Raw genomic sequence first — 27,172 nt, 5'->3', positions numbered from 1 at the left:
ATTTCTAACAAAATTCTTTGCAACTGACTATTGAGGAAACTGATATACAACAAGGTAAGAAACAATTTTAGACATAGTTCACAGACTGCTAGAACAGATACAAATCACAAAATATTCAGAAGAGCGAGGTTAGAATTGGGCATGACACTCCTCAGAGTAGGTAAATGAAAGGTACAGAGGAGCTATCTAGTTGGAATTGTGCAGATACACCATGTAAATAATGCTGAACAACAATCCCAGGGCAGGATATCCAAAACCACACAATATTCATTTTCTAAAACAACTTGAGCTCTAAAGACACTATGTGGCACTAAAAAAAACTGTATGAGTTAGGATCTCAAGTCTCTTGCTAATATGAAAACAGATGACATTTTTAGACCCAGACGCAGTAAAATTCTAAATAGTCACTAAATGAGCAGCAATATTCAGAGAAGGAAACAAGATGTGCAGTACAAAGAAAGAAAGTGTTGCTGAAACAGTCAGGAAGAAAAAAGAATAATGCAGAGAACAAGGGAAGTGAGCAGACACAGTCTCACAACTGTGCCAATAAAGATCTTCATGAAGAAGATCCATGACATCTGGATGTTAAAATAGTCTGCAGTAGGTTTATGTAAAGTTAAACTATAAAACACATTAAAAGAATTCTAAAGCTCCAAAACCAAGGACTCTGATAGAAAAACATTAGAACTGGGTACTTCATTTGGCCCTGCTCGACCTTTTGAGCCTAATGAGTCTTTTCTAACAAACTAAGCTTATTTAAAGCACTGCAGTTCAAGAAACTGATTCAAGGTGATCTTATAAACTAAACAGCAGAGCTTTGACCTTCACACCTAGAGATGACCTGCCATGGTTAGGGAATGCAGTAACAGTCAATGTTGGGACATTACTTCTCTGTGCAGAAAGTAAGACAGTAGATAAAAGAAGAGGACCAAAAAATACACTACAACTTGCAAATTTCTGGATTTCCTCCACTCAGCAAACCAGAAAAATATACTCACACATACAGCTATGACTCCTGAATTGGATTTAGAAGTGCTACAGGGGTGTGTGTTATGGCAATTGCCATTATCTCTACCCCTGTGCACCCAGAGTCCCTTTACATGCACATGCCTCTACACCCTTGTGCTCCACTCTGATTCAAGCTCCTGCCTCTCTGCATTTCTTTTCCCCCCACATCAGACCCAGCAGCCTCAACCCTTCACAGTCTATTCTCTGTTACCATCTGGATCTTCCTTTCCCCTTGTGCTGCCATTCTCAATCCTAAGACTCTTCATTAACAGTCTCCTGGTTTAGGACTCCTGCTGTTCCCTGATACTTCTACCTTCTCATTACCTTTTCACCCCACTTTTCAATACCCTAAAAGCCAAAATACCAGTCAAATTCTTTCTCCCATCTGTACTGATATAGAAACAGGTATAAGAACAGCACATTTTCTGTTTATCCTGGGTGCCTGCACATGGCTCCTTTTGCCCACTCTTCCCTATCTACCCTTTGAGGATGAAGTCATCTGTTCACACCATCTTAACTAGCATCTGCACAGCAATGGCTTATAAGCATGTCTATCCATCCACCTACTCCTGATTGCCTCCATATGGTACTCCTTCTTTTCTTGATTTTGTCTCCAGAAAACTTAAGCTTAATATATGTTCACAACTCAGCTCCTTATCACTCCTCTCAAACACTTTTTGCAGATAAAACTTCTCCCAATATCACCTCCTGTCATATAGGTAGTCTTTTGTGACCCCTTTGCCTGCCTTTGAACCATATATTCATGATATACCCAAAATCCTGTTACAATCTTCCTCTGTGTGTACATCTTTTTCTAACAGAACAACTCATCCAATACCTCCATCTTTGTTCAGGCACACACTGAAGAATTAGAAAGGGAGATGGAGATTCATCTGTTTAAATTTAGACAGGCTTCCTTACTTATCCTTAGTCATACTGAAAGTGAAGCAAGTAAATCTCTTTAATATATTAGTATTTATGCTTTCATTTCGGGAATCCTCTTTATCACATCACCTTTAAGAGCTATGCTGGTATCATTGTTTCAAGCTCTTGAGAGGCAGATGATACAGGGACAGCTCAAAGGGCTCAATCAGCTGCTACTCAGCACAGCCAGCTGGTACCCAGTGATCTCTGTTCAAAGTTTCTGCAATCTTTATTTACATGGTTTCTGAATGCAGGAGAGTATGGAACAGGAAAAAATAAATAAAGCATGCTGTTACCTAAAGATAAATAATATATTGGATATCTGGCTGAAAGAAAAAGTAAAGAAAAGAAATAAAGACATCTGAGTTACACAACTGCATTATGTATTTGCATTAACAACCTAAAACCAGAGGACTCCATCAAAATTTGACCCAAACTACCATCTTAACACAGTTACTTATGTAAGAAGTTACTTATGTATTTAACATTTAGTACTTTACCACATCTTACAAAAAACCTTAAAAATCTTTTAAATCATGGCGAAAAAAAGTCCCACATTCATGTGAGATTATAAACTACCTATAGGACAATTTATACTCAGATATTCTTAAACTAATTGTTTCAGCAAACCAATTTTGAAAAATATTATTTTGGGGTTTATACTGAAATGATTTCCAAGGTTTATTTAGCACCAGTACTAATTAAAACAGGTATTGTGCTACACTTCTCATTACACGGTTGTGAGCATTGCTTATGCTGATGGAGCAGATTCAGAAGTAAGTGACAAAACAAAAAGTGAAAACAAAGACATCCCTTGCAAAGTGAAGGTCAAGAACATCATGCAAGAAAGACATCCTTACAAAAACCTGTCAAGTCTCTAGCAAAATTCATGTGGAACATGCAAGTTTTTTAGAAATTTACATTTCACCAAAATTAATAACCTCCACAACTATACATACATTGTAGATAGTGATGGATCCTAAAAATATTTTTTTTCTGATCATGAATCAACCAAATCATCACGTCTGAATAATTATCAGGGTCTGAATAATCTTTTTTAAGATTAAATAAATTTTCTTAATATACATGTGGGTATCAAGTTATCCTGAATATAAATTATTGCTACAAAACCTAGATGACCACTTGCATGTAAACACGTACGGTGAAATTCAGCATGGCTTAAAGAGGCAGTATTATTTCAGAATATTCTTAAGACACGAAAAATCAACCAACCAAAACAAATAAACAAACAAAAAAATCAAACAAAAACTCAAACACCTAAAAGGCTCAGAAATAGAAAGTAGGCAAATATAGACTGTAGTAAGCTTTTAAAGTAATAACCATTTAATCCCTTTTTTTTTCCTCAGTGCCATGTGGTTTCCAGTGTACACAAAGTAAAGAGTGAAAAGGTAAAAATAAAACAGGCATACCCTTAATATATTCCAGAATTCATAAATCATTTGTAAATTTAGTCCTTTTATAAAAGAATCCTTATATAAATTGGGGGGAGGGAGGGCATCAATCCCATATATGAAGCACAATTAAAGCCCAACATCACTGACCAATCAAAATTAGTGAATGCACTGCATCTCTCTGCAGTGAGGAGAAGCGACAAGGTAGGCTGTCATTCTGCAAAAGCTGCCCATCGCAAGCTTTCCTCTCAGAAGCACTGCTCTTCTTTTTTAGAAAGCCTGAATCTCAGTGGTGTCTCTGGAGACAAGAAGCCTTCAGTATGTTAAATTACTTTCATTATGTATTTTCAGATGCTTATTGATTCTACCGTAGGAAGAGTGGGAGACTGCAGCAGCCTGTAAACCAGAACTAAAGCAATTGTATACATGAGCAGTATGCTGAAACAATGGCACAGTACAGGCACAAATTTTCATTAAGGTCATTTTTTGAAGATATGCTTATTACCCTGTTTCCCTTCTACTCTGCTAACAAGTGAACAAAATGAATCCCTCCAACCTGGAACTGCTTCACCTGCATCGAGAATTTCCCAAATCTTTAGTGGAGGTAAGACCTGTTCCTTATTATGATATGCAGAATAAGCAACATTAAATCAAATTAAAAATTGGAGAATAAAAAGGCAAGAGATCAGATTCAACTTATATTAAGCAGTAATATATTGTTGTATTTGAGACCAGGAAATATTTAAATGCTATTTCCCCTTCCTCATTAAAAATATAATGATAGAAAAATGTTATTCTGTATGAAAGTCTTATAGAATATTAAGAACCTGTTTTGTTTGTACAACATGAAGACAGTACAGTTTATGCTTATACAGTATTGGGGAAAACAACTACATAGAGCAACCGGGAATATGCTTTTCCTCCCTCAGCAGTATTTCCAAATATTGGCAGTTAAATACGTTTCAGATTTATTCAGTTACTCTTCGAAGGATCAGACAGTCTGTAATTAGTGCATACTTATTGCTTTATGAAGGTTGGTTCATATGACTAATCTCTGATTGCTCAAGAAATCCCCCTTTTTTGTTGTTTTTTTTTTAAACTTATTTCTTTCATTATCCTATACATACAAGCCATTTATTAAAAGCATGGATTTGCTAAACATGTATTTCAAGAAAGGAAAGTATAACAGTGTGCAAATTAAACAAAAGAGTATTTTTTAAAAGGCTCATTAACTCTGTTCAGTTTCTCATTAAAAGACAAGAGAGTTGTATGTATAAACTACCTGCTCACCAGAGCTATAAAACTACGTTTTCTAGCTTTAGTCACAGACACTGCATCCAACAGTTAGTGCTTCTAGCCAGGATTTTTTGTAACCTGTACTATCTGGAGAACAGGAAACTTATCCAAAAAACCTAAATTAATGTAAGCTGGCAGAAGAATATGATTTTACTAGCAAATAGAGAGCAGGCAAACTGATTTTCTATGTAATCTATAAGGTCCATTTTTAGAGATCCTTTATTCATGAAATAAGTGATATTAGAAAATACATTCTTGCATTACTTTATTTTTTTTACATTATAGCCCTACTTTTAACCTTTTTTTTCCTCCCCTTCACAAGGGCATGCAGCAACTAATTCAGTTTTACTACTGACAATATGAAGAATGCAGTTGACCGGGTATCTTTGTAGCTGTATGACCTACAAGCAGCAGGATGCATCCCTAAAATGTATTCTTAAGACATAAAGGAATTAAAAACAAAACATGGAACACACTTGCATTACCATTTACGTGCATGACACTTCAACAATATACATGGAAGACTAACACATCTGCTCAGATTTTCATTAAAAGAAGAGTGCAATGATTGATTCTTAAAATGGTGAGCATTTCTTAAAGAGGGATTTATAATTTAAAACCAGAATTGTGGAAACTACTGATGCATGAAGAGACAATGAAACATGAAATCCCAAAAGGAGAATATGCATACTTCATCAGCAAGCTGAATAAAGGTTTAACCAAGCTTTTTCAATACTACTCATTAAATAACTTACTTGTCATAATGACTAATGGATATTTTTCTCTCAATTTTATGATGTTATGTATTCTCCTTAAATCAAAATAAACCAAATTAGGTAACCCATGGTTACTCTCAAAGCACATGAACTGGATTTTATGATGTATAGCAACTTCTTTCACTAAGCCATCACTCAAAAGTAATGAGCAGGAATATCACAGAAAGAAATACGCAACCATAAACTAAGGATGTCTACACACACTCTGAAAACTGAGATCAGAAAATACTATTCTCTAAACCTGGAAAATAAAAACAGGCTTCTACAAAATGCATCAGGGGAAGGAAATTAACATCACTTAAAAGAAGGTTTATTTGTTATTGCTGGCTTGAAACTCAGAACAGACACACAGAATATGCCCTGGTCTGTAGAAGTATCTGAGGCAATTAAGAAGTCCCCATGTTTAATCAGAACTTTTTGCTGCTGAACTGCAGGAACAAAAAAAAGGAAAACAAGAAAACCTGCAAGAAATGAAATCAGAGCTCAGCTACCACTTGATTTCCAGGGTACAGTGCGTGTCAGAGATCTGTCAGTGACAGCATGTGTCAGTGTCTGCCCAGCTGCTGCCACGCTGTGCCAGGCCCCTGAGGCACAGAGAACAGGTAGGTGCCCCGCGCTGCCCGCGCGGCGCTGGGGGAACGAGCTCCTGGCCACACAGCTCTGCTCCCCTAAACCCAGCAACGCACCCAGGAGGTGATGCTTAATCTATTCATGGCGACCTAACACAGCTGAGGTTGTCTGTTTTCACAAAAACTCGGTTGCTGTAATGTGAGGGTGAGACTATCATATGTTTTAGCAGATCTGCTTTTGATTTCTTCCTGGCTTTTGCTAATACAAAAGAACTTCATTTATTCAACAATGTATTTGGAATGGTTTCTTGAAACCCATTCATAGCCAGGACAGCATACAAGAGGAGATCATATCCCTGAGGGTTAATGTAAGACAGATAGAGGTTGCCTAAATTAGAAATGAAACAAAGCTTTTGAAATATTTCTTGTTTCATTTCACACCTGAGAGTAATACGTTCTAATTTACATCTTTTTTATTTAAGAGGTACATGTGAAATAGCTGTTGAAGAATACCAAGAATTTTCATCATACAATTTGCAATTAATAGTATTGTTCAACTGAAGCTTTTCAGAACTGCAGCTGAAATCCATTTGCATACTGTATCCCAAGTGTGCTTAATTCATACTTTCATTTTAAAAGAGCTCAGTTTTGTTCACCTTAGTGCTATCCATTTTAATGTATTCAGAATAGAACAAAGGTCGACATTCAAATTTATTTTCATGCCAAATATGTCCCCTCTTAAATTTAAAGCTACCTAGAGAAAAAAAACCCTCCAGTATCATAACAAGAAATTGAATAACCTCTCTTTTATTTAGTCAATCAATTACAAACTCAAGAGCTGGCTGACGATATAAATCATACAAACATCAGGTATTACATGCAGATGCTATATTTAGGACTTACCCGCATGTGTAAAACTAAGCAGATGAAACACAAAATAAAAAATCTGCTAGATAAAATAAATACCTTTCTGATCCTTACTTATTCCTAAGAGAAACATGCTATGTATGTAAATCTGCTTGGTTTAATTGCAGTTTGTATTAAATAAAAAAACCAAACCAAACCAAAATCAAAAACCTGAAAGAGACAATTTTCTTTTTAAATATTATTTGCTGAAATTATTCCCTTAAATATATTCTGGAATAAAATCAAATACTCTTCCATTCCATGTAGGCATAGATTTCTTGAAGCAATTAAAAATTCAAATCAGAAAAAGGAAATGTAGTATTGTGTAATAACTCAATTTCCCAAACCCATATAAGTTTTGCATTTGAAATTATATATACTTATATAAAGCTCTTGTAGTGGCAAGCATCATACAGATAGATGCTCAGAAGATTAAAATTAACAGAAGGTTTAAACTCTGTAAAAATCTGGTGAATTACAGAACATCACATTTCAGTCCACAGCACTACCGTAAACCTTACAAGAAAGAGGTAGATAAATTGACATAAATAATTTAAACGTCCTTTTTATGATACATCAGCAACAGTGCTCCATGTTCCTATCACTTTTTTTTCCACAAGAGCTTTTTAAAATGATCTCGATCACTAATTTGTTAATACTTAACAACATTCTTCTAAAATGACCCTCAAAGCAATACAAAGGCTATGCACAAAGTATGGTTTATTCAACAAATGAGCCCTTTGTGAAAAACCACATCACTATAAACAAAGGCTTGCCTCCCTAAGTGGAAGCTTTTCACTATTTTTCCTTTTTTCAAACAAATCCTGCTTTCTTTCAAAAAGCAAAGACTTTATTCTAGATCTTCAGGCTTTTGAGTCCATGCCAATTAAACCTCTAAATATACTGTAAATGAAGAGTTTGGTTAGAATATTGCTTCCCCCCCCCCCCCCCCCCTCCTTCCCCAGCATTTATCTCCAATAAGTGTTTAAAAAAGAAATCAAATAGTTCCATATTTTATTTCACCTTTCAGGAGAAAAACCAGCTGCAACAAAAGAATGTGTTTGTCCCCCATCCTGGAAGTCAACATGCAGTCCGAATCTAACATTACAGTTCGAGATGCCATTGATGACATCGATACCAACATGTACCAACCACTGTCATATCCATTAAGCTTTCAAGTTTCTCTCACTGGATTTTTGATGTTAGAAATTGTTTTGGGACTTGGCAGCAACCTCACCGTTCTGGTACTTTACTGTATGAAATCCAACTTAATCAATTCTGTCAGTAACATAATTACAATGAACCTTCATGTACTTGATGTAATAATTTGTGTGGGATGTATTCCTCTAACTATAGTTATCCTTCTGCTTTCACTGGAGAGTAACACTGCTCTCATCTGCTGCTTCCATGAGGCTTGTGTCTCTTTTGCAAGCGTTTCAACTGCAATCAACGTCTTCGCTATCACGCTGGACCGATACGACATCTCTGTAAAACCTGCTAATCGAATCCTGACCATGGGAAGGGCTGTGATATTAATGACATCAATATGGATCATTTCACTGTTTTCCTTCCTGATTCCTTTCATTGAAGTCAACTTCTTCAGTCTTCAAAGTGCAAGCACTTGGGAAAATAAGACACTTCTGTGCGTGAGTACAAACGAGTATCACACTGAACTAGGAATGTACTACCACATTCTCGTTCAGATCCCAATATTTTTCTTCACTGTTGTAGTAATGCTAATTACATACACCAAAATACTCCAGGCCCTAAATATTCGGATTGGTACAAGATTTACAACGGGACAAAAGAAGAAAAATAGAAAGAAAAAAACTATTTCTTTGACCACGCAGCATGAGACTACGGATGTGTCCCACAGCAGCGCAGGAAAAAACGTCGTCTTTGGTGTAAGGACTTCCGTGTCCGTCATAATTGCTTTGCGCCGAGCTGTGAAACGGCACCGGGAGCGGAGAGAACGGCAAAAGAGAGTCTTCAGAATGTCCCTTCTGATCATCTCAACCTTCCTTCTCTGCTGGACACCCATCTCTGTTTTAAACACCACTATCTTATGTTTGGGCCCAAGTGACCTTTTGGTAAAGTTGAGATTATGTTTTCTAGTAATGGCATATGGAACAACTATATTTCACCCTCTACTTTACGCATTCACGAGGCAAAAGTTTCAGAAAGTTCTGAAAAGTAAGATGAAAAAGCGAGTTGTTTCAATAGTGGAAGCAGATCCCATGCCAAATAACGCTGTAATACACAACTCATGGATAGAGCCTAAAAGGAACAAAAAGATTACCTTTGAAGACAGCGAAGTAAGACAGAAATGTTTAGTACCTCAGGTTGTCACTGACTAGATTTCAGTAGTCACCAAAACACATCAAACGGAATATTTGAACAAATTGTAAAAAAAAAATACTGCCAAATAAGAAAAACTTTTTTAACTATTGGCGAGACTGTATATTTTCAATATATATGTTAAATAGAGTAGGTCTTGTATATTCAATTTCTTCATTATGTAAGATATATGTTGCATGGCTGTTTGTTAGCGTAACACCATGTGTATATTTGTCAAAAATATTCAAGTCCTCTTTTTTTAGAAAATAAATAGCCTTAAAGAAGTGCAAACTTTTAAAAATATTTGTATGGCTCAGTTTCTCTGTAAATATAAAATAATTTTTAAGCAAAAATTGCACTTGGGAATAATTTTCTATAGCACAAATTCACCATTTTGTACAATATGGTTTTTTAATTTAATTCATAAACAATATTGATCAGAGTATTCTGAATATTATGCAGCTACAACCTGGATGCATTTGGACCTCATATTTAGATATTCCACTTATTTCAATCTTCTCCAGCATGTGACTACCATGCACAGAAAAAGCCATTTACATTATGTCCTTCAGTGAATGGTTCCGAAACGTTTGATATGGGGAAAAAAATTCATGCTGGTCCAAAAATTGACAGTACTCTTAAGAAAAGTAAAAAGTTTTGCATATGCAATCTCAGATCTAAAATTTCTACATGGAAAATACACAACTTTGAATAATTACAAAGGACAGGGTAATTAATAATTACAAAGTAAAAGGCTAAATGAAGGAAAACAGCATGGATGAGAAAATTATTTGGCTGATGCTAAAGGACAACCAACCGAGTCAATCCTGTGCAAAGGTTTAGATTTTTCACACCGACCTCTAGTGTGACACAAGGACCTTTCACACAGGAATTCTTCATTCATACCATCTATCTACACAGATATGATTGTCAAATGCCACAGCTAAAGTAAAAGATAACTTTCCTGCCCTTGATAACTTTGTTATTCTCCACTGTGTTCAGCTCTAGCCACGCAATTGCCTTGTCACAAACCAATCACCAATACTGCCAGCTACCGTATTCCTGCATTTCCTGGGCAGCCATGGCAGACCCATGCCTTTGTTCTACATTGTCTTCTTCAATTTCATCTTAAACCTGCATTGAAGTGTCAAGAAGCCTTATGAAGTTATCATCATCCATAGCACTATAAGCAAGAATTAAGATATTTATCCAAACATAAGTTTGCCAAGTTGTTTGCACTGTGCCATGCTTAAAAATTTCTTCATTTCAATGAAACCCTGGCGGGGAGGGGGAAACAAAACAAAAAGCTGCAAAATCAATGAGCATGATTTCATTCCTCTTGTTACATAAACTGATCAAAGCGTCATCAGCTACCAGTATATTTAAAATGCTAATTCTCAATAACTACTATCTTATATAAAAAAGCAGATCACACTCTTGAATACGAGAGCTAGTTTGACTAAAACATTACATAAAAAATTAGGATTTCTAAAGCACTTTTCTGAAGTTGTGTATAAAAAAAGGTGCAGTTTTAAGGGAACAAAAAGCTCTTCTCCACCACATAGCTAAATTATTAATCATATGTGTATTGCCAAAACTGGTTTTGGGCTTAAAAAAAAAATACCTGCAATGTACTTAGTCTACTTGAGCTCATGCCTTAGCTTGCCAGAACTGAAGACTCAAAATATAATACTGCAGCTCCATATTCCACAAACAGTAGCCACTTATAATCATGTAAATTCTACCTAGAAATGTTATTATCTGATTGATTTGAAATGATGTGAAATTACTGTGTAACATATATTCAAACTTACTTTCATATTTTCACTGAGGTTTTTTTGTGGAAATTGGCCCAAAAATACCTGCATTCAACTGCATTTAAAGCACTTTTTTATCCAAGTTATCTCGGATTTCCTAAAAGAACAGAAATCCTACATCTTATTTGAGAGGCTGCAGAGAGGAAGTAAATGCAATAATCTCTTTTTTTTTTTTAAATCTCATATCCTCCACATTTACCACTTTAAAAATTCTTTTGGGAATAATTTCTGAAAATAAATGCACCCAAAATATTTAAGCAGAAACTATTATTTTTTTCTTTTTTGTACCCCTTCTTCATTTCCTTTTCCAGCTACCCTCTGTATTTTGAACACTAGAAACAGGAGAAGCTGGGATGTGTAGGGTTAATATCATAACATGATTTCAGTGATTACAAATCTTCCAATAAAGCATTCTTAAACGAAAGATACTACTCATTCATTTAAAAAGATGGAAAGGAGAAATGATAATGAACAGATTAATAAGTCTACATCATGTCCTTATCTGAAAAAAGCATTTAGAAAAGCTTTCAGACTTGAAAGGTTTCTTGACAACATAACCTTACTTCTTAAAATTAAATAAAACCTCAAGAATTACACATTTAGTGTTAAAAGCTCATTCATTAGAAAATCAGATGCAATGAAGCAGCACTTCATAGCAGAGAAAGAGCAGCCTAGGAATTGCCCAAAGAGATTAAGCCCAGTTTTAAAGGCTGTGTCGATCACACTCATTGATTGCCTTTACGAATATAAGCAGCTTCATTTTTACTATTCTTCATCTTCAACAAAATTTTAAAAAGGGGACTTATACTACATTGGAGTACACTTTGAGGGCTGCAGAAAAAAATTCTACATACAGAAGGAAGGAACACAAGTAAGAATATGTGCCATCCTACATACACCCAGAAGCCATCATAAAACAGAACCATACATTATCTGTACCTCATGACAAATTTAACACAAGACAAAATAAAAAGTAAATTGTGAAGACACACTGCATATCCTACAGACACGAGGATTTCAGGAGTGATATGATGGTGTGGGTGCTTGACAGATAGACTAAAACAGAATGCAAAGAGGCAGCATTGCTGAAGAAAAAAGGGCAAATTTATGCCATAGTATTGTACAATAAGAAGCCCACTACATTCTTTAAAATGATCTCACCACAGTGAATCATTAGTTCAATTACATTTCACACCACTCAGCCTAAGGCAAGCAGAATTGCACAGGACTCCAAAAATATTAATTCCAGCAAACACATCTCAGAAACACAAGCAAGCACTGCCAATTTCCACACGTTCTCTGTCTCTAAAGTATTAGCTGGTATCTGACTATGTTGTTTTTTAACTGCAAATGCATTTCCATTCAATTCTACATTGTAAAATGAGGTTATCTCCCACTAAAAATACCAAAATAAGCTGAGTGCAGTGCCAGTATCTATTAGAATATTCAAGAAGCATACCTTCACACACTAGTACATCACAAACCTGTGAAACTGAAATGTAAATACATCACAAACATCTAGTTTCTAGTACACAACAATTTTTATGGATTACAAGGCATGTAATCCACACATGGTCGGAAGTTCTGTTTACTTTATTAGTGCCAAGGGAATAGCAGTCACTCCTGTACTTTCTAAATATATTAGATTAAAAATGTATGCAGTTGGATACACATCAGATCAATTCACCTCCCTTCATTGTTACATAAATACACACATGTATGTCATACATAATTATTATTTATTTGTACACACAAAAGGGTTTAACATCAGGATCTATTTTTTATTTATATGAAGGAGGTTTGGTAAGAGTAACACTGAACTGGACTGACAGGCACTATGTCCCACCACACATAAACTTAAACATCCTATCTCCCCCACCTGTGTTGGATTTTTTTCATTTTAAGTTAAATAATTCTTTGAAAGGCTACAGAATTTACCCAGACAGAAGAACAAAATTTCTGTTGTGTTAACCATTAAATATACCATATTGCAGTATTTCTTTTTAAAGTGATGTATGTGCTAATTATCAAATTTCTTTGACAGTTGAATATTCTAGACTTATGTTTGTTTCCTACGAAAAAGGTTTTAGTTGCCAATTGCCATCAAACTCTTTTGAAAGGAGAGAATACAGCATTCTTTAGCAAAGTTTCAATGCAGTATTAAAAAATCTAGAATATGCTAAATTACTCTTCTGTTACCCATTATTCAGACAAAATACCTCCAACATACAGCTAAGAACAATCACCTTCTGTCTTAAAATTTTCCAGCCTTATAAGAGCTGAATTCCACTCCTACTTCACACATTCTGCCATTATATCACTGAATGTATTTGTCTTACACCAAGAGGAAAGAAGAATCTGACTCTATAATTACCATCTCCTTTTTCTACTTCATAGAGCACTTGTGCAATTCAAGAAGCAAAATTAAATCCAGGGTTTGGGTTTTGTTTTGGTGGGGGAAGGTAAAAAAAAAAAAAAAAAAAAGGAAAAAACCACATACTAACAGGAAAATCAGAATCCCTCAGAAACAATAAGTGTTGAAGAAGAAGGATGTGAAGAAGAAGAGGAGTACAGGTCCAGCAGAAAAGGGCAGAAGGGAGCACTCTAAGGCAGCTAGGGCCATCAGGACCACAGAAAGGCAGAGGGCAACACACACTTGCTGTGGGAAAAATGCTAACCTTAATTTTTAGGTTGTAGCAGCCAAAAAAATAAGAACTGGTCTTTGAATCATTGAGTGTGATATGTGGTTGTGCCAAAATTGCTGGGAGGAGAGGGGGGAGCAAGATGAATAGCAACTCCAGAAAAGGCTTTTGATTTAGCAAAATATACACAGAATAAATGCCAAACCAAAAGCATGCACAATTCTATTACCTCTTTTCCTACAGATAAAATACAAAATACATACAGAGTACAAGCATTACAAGAAAAGACCTGAAAGGTTAAGCATGTGCTCCCAGTGATACATTTTAAAATATGCTATTGAATTTTCCTTTAGTCAGTCAGATAACTTCAGTTCATCTGGGTGCTTAGAGTGTGTTTCACTACCACAGTATGTTTTTAACTACTGCTTCTTTATCACAGTTTAATTATTTTTGTAGAGTAATAAATTGAAGGAGATATATCATTAGGCATCTTTAAATTCTTTGCTAAAATTATACTTCAGTGATTATTATAGATTGAAACAATGGGAGAAATATCTTTTTGTGTATTTACTTTATGGATTTCTGTATCACCTTCTTTTCCTATTTTACAAAGAAATTCTCACACAATGAAAAGAAATCGACTTGAAATGAAACAACAGGAGATTTACAGTGAAAGTTGTGTGATAGGTACACAACCTGAACTTATTAAACCAATTCTTTTTATAGTTTGAATGAATTGTATCCTTAGCATATAAGCATTTCTATATCCACATTCTGATTCCTGACACTGCAGCCAGGCAAGCAGGCAGGCAGGCTGAGAGCACAAAGCTGTTGGCACACAGCACACTCGTGTTTCCTTTCCAAGATGGGTTTGTGGAAATATACTTTTGGTTTGTGTTACCCTGACACGATCTCTAACTTCCTACCATATATTGTAACAGTTTAACCTGATAACATAGCTAATAAACAAATCAATGTCACTGCTGAAACAACATTGCTGTAAAATCTGTCACTCTGGCTATGTCAGACTGCTATTAACATAGCTGTATTAGCACAGTTTTACTTTTAACTGTACCAGGAACTCTCACAATCTGTTGTGAGATTTTACTTCAAATTAAATTCAATTTCAACTCAATTAGTAGGGGGGAAAAAGCACAGTAACTTATTGCTACTCTGCACCACAGTTTTCTTTCAAATTTTATTTCAAGATATTTTTCATAGATTCCAGTCAGAAATAGAGATAAAAAGGGATAAGTAGGAGAAAAGGACATCTTCCCACATTAGTAAGTTATTACAAATATAAATTATCAATTAAATTATTACAAATCAGTGATAATTTGTGTACTAGGCTGCATTTACAACAGGCTGAAAACACACTTAAGGAAAAAAAAAATAAAGGAACACTATTTGCCATGTATGCATCATCACAAAACAAAAGGTGAATGTGAGCACTGCTGTTTTAAAACACCTTAATAAAATTGAGGAAGATTATTACTCCTGCTAAGAGCTCTAACAGCTAGTAAATGAGACCTATCAATGAACAAGAACAAACAAAACAAAAGACGTGAAAATCGGTTGAGGAGAAGCTCGACATGACCCAGATATGACCCAGAAATGTGCCCGAAGCCCAGAAAGGCAAAGGAAGCTCATCAGCATCAAAGGAATCTGGCCAGCAGGAAGAGGCAGGTGATGCTCCCTCTACTCCTCTCTCATGAGGCCCCACCTGGACTGCTGTGTCCAGCTCTGGGGCCACAACCCAAACATGCTGACCTGAGAAAGTTCAGAATGGCCATGGAGACATCACAGGGGTAGAGCAACTCTGCAATGAAGACAGCTGAGAGTTGGGGTTGTTCAGCCTGGAGAAGTGAAGGCTCTGAGACCTCAGGGCACCTTCCAGTATCAGTGGGACCTACAAGAAGCTCTTTAACAAGAGCACGTCGTGAAAGGACAAAGGGAAATGGCTTCAAACTGAAGCAGGACAAGTCTAGGTTAGATATTGGGAATTAACTCTTTACTGTGAGGGTGGTGAGGCACAGGAACAGGCTGCATAGAGAACGTCTGGAACCTCCATCCCTGGAAGTACTCAAGGCCAGGTTGGATGGGGCTTTGAGCAACCTGGTCTAGTGGAAGGTGTCTTAGCTTACAGCAGAGGGGTGGAAGCAGATGGTCTTTAAGATCCCCTTCCAAACTAAACCCTTCTGTGATTCGATGAAGAGAATCTGTGGGTAAAGATTACATTATGGACATATAACCTTTACAGTCACAATTATTAAAATGGAGGTATATAGCTCATCTGCACTTGCATCAAACAGCAATGAAGTACAGAAAAGTGCACATGAAGACAAGTTAAAGAGATCTTTAAAAAGTTAATATATTCAGAAGCTTCTAATAAATCTTGCCTCAGTTTTACAGCATACAGTGAAGATTCCAGAGCAGTTCAAATGAACTAGAATAAAAGTGAGAAACTTTTGATTCAGTCACTGATTTTTTCTTGTGCCCTGAATTTTTTTCCAGTCAAAAGTTTCTGCAACTCTAGTTTGCCAATCAGGTCTGCTAAAACTGGGCAAGGGGGGAATCTTTGAAGTTGTAGACAACCTGGCAGAGAAACAGTATGTTCTCAAAATAATAGGAAGTTCCTTCTTTTAATGAGGTTAGGTTTCCACATTTTTCCCTGAGATTACATGAAAAAAGGTATGAGACCCTGCTGGTTTTCAGCTGAGGAAGGTCTAACTTTAAGACAACTAAGTCAGTAATTAGACTTAATGCCTGTGAATAACTGAAGGTTGGGCCTGAAAGGTAAACACATAAGACAACTGGACTATTTTATGTTTCAAACAGTAACTGAGCAGAGATGATAAAATGCTTAAACAATATTTGAAAATTACGTGCATGAGTTGGGTGACAAAGAGAAAAAATTACTCCTATAAAAACAGCCTATTTTTAAAGCTGTTTCCTGTGAAGAATGAAATCTTACTCTACACTTCTCATTACTTTGTGTTACATACAAGACAAGAGTAACAATAGTTACAGGGATAACTAGTAACAATAGGGATACTGGCTCCCATCCAGGGCCTGAACAAAGATTAGCCTTCAGTCTACTTATCACAGCTATTTGGTTAGACTTTTTAACCAGAACTGGCTATACTTTAATGAGAAATGAACAGGATAAAATTGGGTATTATGTTTAAGATTTGAACAACCAGTATTTACTTGAAGAATTACAACAAAATTGTGTATATAATCCAATTTTTCAATTATTTTATACTTCTGAATTTCCAGGCCTCATTTTCCAGTCCTTAGCTCTTGCCATTTCCTTTCCTGCAAATCCAAGAGCCCTTCTGTGGGTCCTTTATTTTCTCCCCATGAATGCACCTCTACAGTCTTAATCTTCATGAAAAAGGGCCCACTTAATCACCCACTGTGACATGTATAATTGCATTTATTCACAGGTAACCACAAAACTGTTTTTATCTGTAGAGCACAATTCCCTACACCATTTGCACAAGTACAGATTTGTCTGACACAGCTGCATGAATGCAAGAACAGAAACAACATTGGTAAAGCAATCCCAGCAAGGACATGGTCCAATTCCAAAGCTTTACAGTTTAGTTACCCCTATTTCTCTGTTCCAGCTCCCCTAGTAACAAAATCATCTTCTAAGAATGTAGAGCAGCTTTGAGGTGAGGAGAATATGGCTTATTTAAATACTTGCTTTGGGGAAAAATAACTTAAAAAGGGAGGTTTAAGTCATCTAAATTTATGCACATAAATCTATAACATATCTACACAATTTCTTTAATCAATTCAGTAAGCAAAACACAAAAATTTGTTTGACAACACATATTTTCCATAAAAAGGTACTTGACTATCATTAATTCAGCTTTACAGCCCTGAATTCTTTCAAATGAATTCAACTTCCCTACTATTTTTTTAGAGTAGCTTTGTATCTACTTGACATTGATACCAATAGAAATACCATCTCCTTCTAAATGCTGGAACAACACAAGTTGGACTTTCTCCTTCCCCATTCAGTAAAGAATTACAAACTAATGTCTCTGGGAACTTAGCACTTTTGTGTAACATCCTTGTTAGTTGTTGGTATCCTTGCTCTATGGAAGAACAAATTCACTGCCTTCAAACAGAAAACAAGAGCACTTACTGAAAAGTCCTCATATTCTCCATCTTTATGAACAATCTGGAAACCAGTATATTAATACGTTTATTCCATGATAGGTGTCTTTCTGGTTCCAGTCAGTCATGGACTTTTTTTTGCAATATTTTAGATTTTTCATACCTATAATCTATATTTGCAATGCATTCAGTGGTATTTATACATTGTTTTCCAATGGTAGTTGTTGTCTTTGCTTTGTCACTACATTAGAACAGGCCTTCAGCCAGGAGTACCTTCTTTCTTGACTGCCAAAAAGCCAGTATTTCACAACCTAATATTGTCTTCTCAGCAAGCTTTCAGCTTTCAAGTTTGGCTAAATACATGTGCCCACCTGCTGAACAGAAGATCCTCTGCAATGGAAAATCAACTCTTTCCAAAATGAAACACTGAACACTGGGTCAATTCTCAGTTTGCCCTATGCGTCACAACTTGCCCAACTTGCCACTCTGGCACCAAATGTCTTCCAATTCCAATAAGTTTGTTTATTATAAGAGAACACAAAATAACACTTCCTGTATTAGAAATGGGTGACTGTAAAGCAGTGGCTGCAGAGGACAAGTAGTCTAGGCTGCCAGCACTGTGCTTCCACACACTGGAAACATGCAACGATTTGGTTTTTCTGGTTCAATTCAGTGGGCTGTGAAAGTAACATCTTTTGGGTTTTGTTAGCTGACTTTCAGATCTATATGCATTTACAGTTACTTCTACTGAAACTTGTCTTTCTATGATCCTCAATGGAATTTTCTGAAAATTATTTTCTACCATCATTATTTGATTTTCTAGTAATCATTCTAATCCAATGCTTGCTTTTTCCTTGGTCACCACAAGTCACCAGTCCATTTTATCCATTTCTATTCTCTCTCAATCTACTGCTGAATCTGTTTGTTCAAAAACAAATAAAAACCATTCTGTTTTGTCAGGCATACAATATTGAAGTGTTATTTCTGAATGAACCATGCTCTTCTTCTGTTCAACCGCTGGGTTACACACTAATAAATGCTTCAGTCCCAGCAGAAAGAAAAAGATCATTACTAGAAACTGCTTTTCAGTGTTATTTCCTTGACCACTAAACAAGTGATTTCACCATCAGCCACAGAAAAACAAAACTCAGCTACCCTCAGCCAGCATCCCCAGAAAAAATATGTGTGACATTTCTCTACACCTTTCCATGGACAAATGATCATCTATTGAACTCAAACCACCAACATGATCATCTTAGAGACCACTACTCTCATTCTGGGAGAACTAACCTGCAGTTTAGTTCTGAATCTCCAGAGAAAGTTATAAAGGCCATGTCCTACCAGAGGTTCACACAGTGCCTATGCATACTTAGCCAGAAATATAAAACTGCAATTTCCTTGCAGAACTTCCACTCAGAGCAGAACAGACAACTGGATCCATACTGTTTCAGATGTATCATTCCAGCTGTAAAAGGAACTAGAGAAGTAAATTTTTCCATTCTAGTCATTTGTGTCACCAATTTTAGAGCCCTAGCACTTCGCTGTTTACTTGAACTTTAATGCCTGTTAAAACAGAGTAAGAATATACCACAAATTTAGAGATGACATCACTCTGTGTTGTTGATAGCCCTGCATTCATTTACTGTTTGGAATTATGTCATTCAACTTGCCTTTCTCATCATGACCATATACACACAGCTTTTGCTTTGTTTATGTAATATGTAAGAGATAATGCAAATTATTTTCAAAGTCTTGCCATCTAACTCATACTCTCTACAATGTATTTATAATTTACAAGTTGCAAAAGGAGAAACTCTCAGAGACTCACCACTAACCTCTGTGTCCCTTCCGTTCTCTTAGTCAAAAGTACTTCTTTTCATCTTTTTTTTTCATCTTGGGTCTGGTCTTTTTTTTTTTAAACTAATATGGAGTTTTTTAAGTCAGTGCACAAAAATTACTAGATTCAAAGGCAGACAGAGCTTGCAGACATCTTTTGGTCTTGCTAGTTTTTGTATGTCACTTGGAAACAGAAACCCAGGGCTCTTCTTTCTATATTTATGTCGTTCTATTGAATAAGTATGACTATCCAGTAAAAATATTTTGTCTCAAAAGTCATAGATGTCATAAGATCTGTACTAATTACACAATCATAACTGCTTCAAACCAATTAAAAATAAAAATAATCCTCTGAATTAGTATATACCCTATATCTGGCTGAACACAAACATTCAAGCCTATTTGTGTTGCTGGCTCTCTCATATCATATCTCTACTCTTATGGCACACCTTAGCTAACAAATACAAAAATATTTACTGTTCAAACACTTGAAAAGATCAATGGGTAAAGCAAAAACAAGGTCCACACCTTGTTGCAATGCCATCCTTCTGGTGGGGAACAAATATGTCTTAACAGCAAAACAGGTTTGGTATAACTCCTTACTGTTCTATGAGGGTACAAAATTCTCCTTCTCCTCTCAAAGTAATTAGTACAGTTTTCAGATTTTAGAGTTACACATTTAAATTCACTAATTGCAAAATAAACAAACAAAAATTGGAAAATAAAGAACTATGAGACATGGCCCTTACATTTAAACCTATTAATGAAAACGATAGGACGGTGTAATTGCCAAGATCATCTTCTACAATTTCCCTTTTCATCACTCCTTCTATTCTTCCTTTCCAATCAGTTCTTCTTTCAAAATTCCAAAGTCCCTTTATTTCAGCATTAGGTGACACTAAAAGCCCCAGATACAACCTCTAGATCACAAAACCCCAGACCACGTGATGTATTACCAAAGCAAATGGAAAACACTGCAGTCACAGTAATTTTAAGAAATAAGAAGTACTGGCTTAATCTCAAGCACTAAACTGAATGTGCTACCAATGCAAACACTATTTGTGCTTATGTCCCTGTCCATAGACAGTTTAAATGCATAATAATTTATCAACTGCATGATGGGTGCAGTTCTTCTGCTGTCCTGACAATAATTCATCTCCAAGCAGAAAACACTTTGTGGCAGTCCATCACATTCCACCTCCCATTCCTTACTTATTGTCCACTATCTTTTCTTTCCCACTGAAGCTCTCTGACCTGTTAGAAGTGAATAAACCAAGAGCTGTCAGGCCCAGATTTTACTCTGTACCAGCTGAAGCCTAGCTTAATGTAATACTGGCCTACAACCAAAACTTCTATACATTGGATCATACAATAAAAGTCATAACTGATCTTAATAATGAAATAGCAGAAATCCGATTTAGGGAACAGATGACAGGGAGCTGGAAAGAGTAAAGCTTTTCAGAAATATAAGGAACAAAAGGTGTAGACGTCTGTAACTGAAAAAGAAAAAAAGCAGAAGACAGAAATAGTCTTTGATGGGCCTGGAATATGGATAAAAACTTTTAAAAATACTCTCCATGCTACAGCAAAAGCAACCTGAACACACCATAACTAACTTCTGACACAGCCTTACTACTGGGCTGTCAGTAATATATCCCTTAGGAACAGGTTAACACCATGATAGAAAGTGGAATACTAAACCCATTTTAAAACATTTGACACACAGCCCTACAACAAGGCCTATGTGCTTGAGGCTAAAATTACCAGACACTTAATAGTATAGCAAAATCAAATTTTTTGAGTAGTTACAGCTAAAAGATTAATCTCATCAATACCAGAAATAAACTTAATGCTTACATGAAAAAATTGTTTCACCTAATACAGCAAACTTGAAACTTGTTTACAGTTGTTTAATGGAAACTAGGCATGAAGAAATCCCAGAATTACAAACATACTCGGATTCTTTTTCTTGAACTGTATGCATAAAGAAAATTAAACTCAAAACCCTGGTAATTTAAAGGATATGTTTAAAAAGAAAATTGCAACAGGATTTTTTACTTGCATCAATTCAAACTTAAGTCTTTTCTCTTGCATGCCTGTCACTGTTTAGTGAGTTCTACTTAAATGGTTAGAAGAAGAGTGATGCCAGAGATTAGGTAAAACACATGAAATATTTATGTAAAATGTTTTGTCTAACATCAGGTTTCCAAGCTAGGAATCCTAGTCGCAGCAAAACATAATTTGATGGTAAAATCTGTATGCTCTGTCTGCCTTGCTCAAAGAAGATAAAGAGGTCTTACACTATTAGCCTCTTAATAATGAAAAATTGTATTAAGTTTTGAAGATCATTCTATTACATGCACATTAATTTGTTATCTTACAGTTAATGTTTCAAATTAATGAACTTGTTATATACTACCAAGAATGCACTTTATTTCAAAAGCCAAGGAAAAAAATTAACTTTCCCACCAGAAAGGGTTTCTTTTGGCCTGGAATACTACAAATAAAAATTCACGCATCAAATTTCTGCATTATCTTCCATCTTATGGTAACAGAATCTCACAAAAACATAAAGGAAAATAAAAACCAACTCAACTGAAAGCAACAACATGAAATTGAAGAACATGGAGATTGCATTCAGCTGCAGAAAGGCACAGTATTTTTTAGTCCAGACCACATCAGTCAAGGTCTGGCACTGTTACTGTTAACACCACCGGGGATAGAAGAAAATGTTTTAGCAGGATATTTGCACTTCCTATGGATGCAGATGCACCACCTGAAGCAGTGGCACTAATGCAGATGGCTCTGAGCCAGTAATACAATTCAGTCATTCTCAGCAAGACTAATTACCCCAGGCAAAGAGTCATGCAATCCAAGCCATGTAATTTCTATTAATTAAATCAGTTCACTTACCCCTACAGAACAATGCATTGTGCTACAGACATGTGCTATATTATTCTGGGGGATACTAGATATTGCACAAGGCAGCAAACTGTAAGGCATCTAAGTCCCTAAGCAAAAGTACCATGAAAGCAACACTTCCCTCAAGTTTGCTGAGTGTTGATTCTTATGAGAAACTGTGTACAGCAGTATTAGTATCACCAAATCTGTCTGCTCCGTGTACTAGCAGAGAAAGACTTCACTGACATGACAGTAGCCAAGTCCATCCTCACTTTAACAGCAGTCAACACAAGATCTGGCTTGGCAATCATACACTGTGAATTATTGCTGGGAACAGAAGAACAAAAAAGAAGTTCATGACTGAGCAGGATACAGGAAGAAGACGGCAGTGAAAGAGAGCTGCCACAGTATCCATGGCAGGTGTTCAGACAGTTTACCATTGCAAGTTTAGTAATACTTGTGTACAGACACATAACACATTGAATGTCACTGCAAAAACTGTAGCAGCTAAAATGAAACAGCTTTTAGACAACAATATTTAACCTGAGGAACAAATATTGCAGTCAGCCAATCTGCAATCACTTCAGAATAAGTCACTGTGTATTAGCTAGGCTACTGAGGCTATTTTAATACTCAAATAATAAGGTACACTGTGGAAACCACAATTAAAGGTAATTCCACCTGGCAATTGATAGGGCTAACTAGTATAAAATAAACTAGCTTAATACTTACCACTAGAACAACAAATTAAAACTGTTGTTTCCTACATACTAATTAGTAGTGCTTAGTATTTAGATAAACACATAACAATATTCATCACTCATCCCAAATACTAAAAAACTGAAAGAGAAAAGTAACATCTTTCTTAAAAACAGTCAGGCAGCTTGCCTTCTTTCCCAGAAAAGGGGAAAAAAAAATAGATACAGGACACTTACATTCACACAGTCAGTATCACCTTCCTTTTCCTGCTCACTGCATTCTCCTAGACCAGACTGACATAATAGCTTTTGAGGGTCAGTTTTTGCAGCACTCAAGTAATACAATGAACTACGTGAAGTTTATGTGAATGTCAGTCAAAAAGAAGAGAAGTAACTGTGTCAGAGGGTTGAGATGAAGGTCTTTGAGAAAATTTTTCTATCTCATCTGAAGGAATGATAAGAAGAGGCTGAAGTGATGGCATGAAATTTCCTGTCACACTGTTCTAATAATATTCCAGGTGGTATCTGGGAACAATGCCCAACAAACCAACTTGTGAAGAACATTTTATATGAAGCATGCCAATTTAAAAAAAAAAAAAGAAAAAGCAAAACCAACCAAACAAAAAAAAATGGGGAAGGAGGGGAATATCTCCAAGAGACACAAAGGACTGGGAGCTGATCACCTCACTGAGTCCTCCCACTTCAAGGCAAAATCATCTCTATCTAATTATCCCTGCTTATTGCAGAGGAGTTGAACTAGATCAGCTTTAAAGATTCCTTCCAACCCAAGCTATTCCATGACTATATGATTTCATTCCCGATACATGCTTTGTCTAAAACACTTTTAAAAAGGCTTCAAATACTGCTTCACAGCTCCCCTGAAATTATAATTTCTGGCAGAACTCTTTCCTAATATTTCAGAAAAAAAATACTTTTGCTTCATTTTAGGCCCATTACTTACTGTTTAAATCACAGTGCATATGGAGAGCCATTTAATCCCTTCCCATCTGTAAAACCTTTGTTTATCTGAAGAACATTACTCTCACTCTCCTCTTCTCCAAAACACAGCCACACACTTCCAGCTCCTTCACCCACTGACTATCCTCAAGACCTTCAGCCACCAGTGCTGCTGTGCTTAGGAGTTTCTCTAATTAACATACATCTTCAATGAGGTGCTTCAAAAGGGACTTGATACTCTGTTTGAAGCATGAACAAAAGATTATTTTCAAGTGCCTTGCACACAATACCCTTCCTTACAAATATCAGCACAAACTTTATTGCCAACAATGTCACACTGCTACAAAATAAATGAACAAGTGGCTTGCACTCAATTTGTGCGGAACTATCAACCCTCTCAGCAGAACTGTAATCCATTCAGTCATTTCTCCTGTTCCCCCTCTTAACTAGAACTATTTATTGTGAGGACTTTGCACTTGTCTGAAAGAAATAAAATCAGTTCAGGTAAGATGTATCTCCAATTCGCTAAGAATATTTTTCATTCTAATCCTGTTTCCCAACATACCTCCCCATTCATCTCTGCTTGATTATTGGTAGTAAATTTAATAAGGATATATGCCATATTACATCACTCAAATCATTAATGAAAATACAAGCCAGCTACAGAACACATTTTAGCAACACCCTGCTTGATATATTGCTGGGTAAGTGAACAACAGATGAAGGCTTTTGGGGTACAGCTTTCTCTGAACTTCTGCATTCACTGCATGACATTTTCATCTGGATTCTATTGCCAATCCTGTAGTGTGACACGGTGTCAAGAGCCCTATTTAAATCAATGGTGTCAAGAGCCCTATTTAAATCAAACTACAAGACAGCCATTGATCTCTCTAGTCCCAAGGCCTGTTATGCTGCCAACAAAGAAAATACGGTTGGTTAAACAGGATTCATTCTTGATAAATCTGTGTGTCCTACTATTTAACAGCACTCTTATACAGACTCCAACAAATAGTTTATTTGTTCTAGACTTCCTTTGCTTAAGGAAGTCAGGTCAGAAAAAACCTTCTTCTCAGTAAAAGCTACTGTTTCTTGTAGTTTCTCTAATTGACACATATTTCTACCTAATTCAAATATTTTCTATATTTACCACAGCCTTTCCCATCACTGCAAAATAAACTTCAATACACTACTAAGTAGAAGTTGTGATGGAACTAACATAGATTAGCTACAGGAATATATGTTAAATACATACCTAAACATGCACATTTGTGCCCCCCAAACATACACACATAGTGTAGCAGTACATTAAAAGAAAACTTGACAGTTATCTCAAGATTCTGCACAGAATCCCTTAGAAGCAATGGAAGGTATCTTTTACCACAGCAAGTGCAAAGCTTTCACAGTAATATCACAGGGCTGAGTTTGAGAAAGCAGAAATTACTCTGCACCACATGTACAACAGAAAGGTAATAAACAATGGAATGATTTTTTTCCTGGAACAAGAGATGAAAGGGATATTCAGGAATATCTGGCTAAACCACAGATCAGGGTTCATCTTGGACATGAAAGCAAGCCTCTGTGACCCAGAGGTCCCTATCCAATACCAGGCTTTCACAGCACTCACGTCTACCACCTATTTACTACCATCAGAAGTTGCAGCATTGCCCCAAAGCTTTCATATCTCACCAACTGAACTGCCAGCTCTCGGTGCTGTTCCCATGCTTCCCACCCTCAGAGCACTACATCACATTTCCCATCTTCCTGAAGCACGGCACTTGCACAGCCTCACCCCAAGCCACCACATCCCCAGTGCTCTCCTGCCACACACCACCACCACCACTCTGCTAGAGATCTCCCACCCATCCCAATGCTTTCCAAGTCCAGAAGCACAGCACTTCCCCAGCCATACCCCACACTCCCTGCTGACTCTCACAGCAGAACCCTGACCCATGCTGAGTGCAGCCCCCGAGCTCTCCTCCCCTTGGAACAGAGCTATCCCACACCCAGCACTGCCTCTCCACACAGGACAGGCACCTCCAATTCCCTGCACCAGCATCTCCTCAGGGGGTGCTCCCATCCACGCTGTGCTGGGAGGCATGGCCAGCTGGGAAGCAAGAAGAATGCAAACCAGCCAAGGGTGACAAAGATGCAGATGGAGAGGAAAGAGAGAAGAAAGGAAGAAATACCAGGAAAGAAGATGGAAAGAGAAATGACAGTAGATAAGGTACTTTACCTGGCCATAAACCATCCAGAACTAAGGGTAAAGGATTAAATTAAGGACCACAAGCCTTGGCTACCCCCAGGGACCGTAGGATCCAATTCAAAAGGGTCACCTAATGGGACACATTTCCCCTCACATTCAACAATAATTACTCAGACTTTGCTAAGCTTCAGGAAAAGACCAAGTATTTGAAAACAAGAAATTCAAAAGACTGTGGCACTTCAACAAAAGAAAGTGCAAGGTCTTTTTTTTATTTAAATGGTTGTCATCATCTTACTGCAAAGCTCCCACACCTTCTCAGTGATTTCTCATGGGTAGCTCCTCACATCACTGACTCCTTCTTCTTCTTCACAGCACAACCAACAAACTCCATCTCTCTCCTCACCCAGCTACCCCACTCTTTTGTAGCACTCATCTTCTTATTGGACAGCTGTGGCCTATTAAGGGCAGGCCTGTTCCTAATCTTTGGTGATTAGTACAGCTGCAACTCCTCAGGTGTGAGATTATCTTCTGCACTATCTTTATTTTCTTACATTCTATCCCTCCACAAATGGTGAAACAAAAAAAGAGGAAAATGAGTACTAAAAAGTATTTTCTGTCAAAGAAAGAAACCCTAAAAACTACACTAAACATCTCAGATTTTACCACTAAATTGTATTAATTTGTTTAACAGGATCAAGGCAATCCAGGTAGTTAACAGACAGTATTATTTTATATATTCTGAAGATGTAATGGTAGAGC

At 36.6% G+C, this 27,172-nt stretch overlaps 2 protein-coding genes across 5 annotated transcripts in view; one reads left to right on the top strand and one right to left on the bottom strand.

The window, feature by feature from the left end:
- COG5 (component of oligomeric golgi complex 5) overlaps positions 1–27,172 on the bottom strand; it is a 174,264-nt gene that overhangs the window by 135,820 nt on the left and 11,272 nt on the right. The window lies entirely within an intron of this gene.
- Positions 3,425–9,531, top strand: GPR22 (G protein-coupled receptor 22). Of its 4 annotated transcripts, XM_077179099.1 has the most exons (4): positions 3,425–3,548; positions 3,696–3,948; positions 4,963–6,018; positions 7,922–9,531. In XM_077179099.1, exon 4 carries the CDS (start codon positions 7,947–7,949, stop codon positions 9,246–9,248), a length of 1,302 nt encoding a protein of 433 aa, XP_077035214.1. In that variant the 5' UTR covers positions 3,425–3,548; positions 3,696–3,948; positions 4,963–6,018; positions 7,922–7,946; the 3' UTR covers positions 9,249–9,531. The 4 variants fall into 4 exon arrangements, with proteins under 4 accessions (XP_077035214.1, XP_054487725.1, XP_054487724.1 ...); XM_054631750.2 differs by lacking the exon at positions 3,425–3,548 and having other exon boundaries at positions 3,555–3,948; positions 5,851–6,018; XM_054631749.2 differs by lacking the exon at positions 3,425–3,548 and having other exon boundaries at positions 3,555–3,948.

The sequence above is a fragment of the Agelaius phoeniceus genome, chromosome 5 (assembly GCF_051311805.1).
Source record: "Agelaius phoeniceus isolate bAgePho1 chromosome 5, bAgePho1.hap1, whole genome shotgun sequence".
NCBI classification, from domain to species: Eukaryota; Metazoa; Chordata; class Aves; order Passeriformes; family Icteridae; genus Agelaius; species Agelaius phoeniceus.
The sequence above is the reverse complement of the archived record's forward strand: the minus strand, read 5'-3'. Positions and strand labels throughout refer to the sequence as shown.

Excerpts from the sequence above, each read along its gene's own strand:
- GPR22 (XM_077179099.1), top strand. The coding sequence starts at position 7,947 with ATGTGTTTGTCCCCCATCCTGGAAGTCAACATGCAGTCCGAATCTAAC.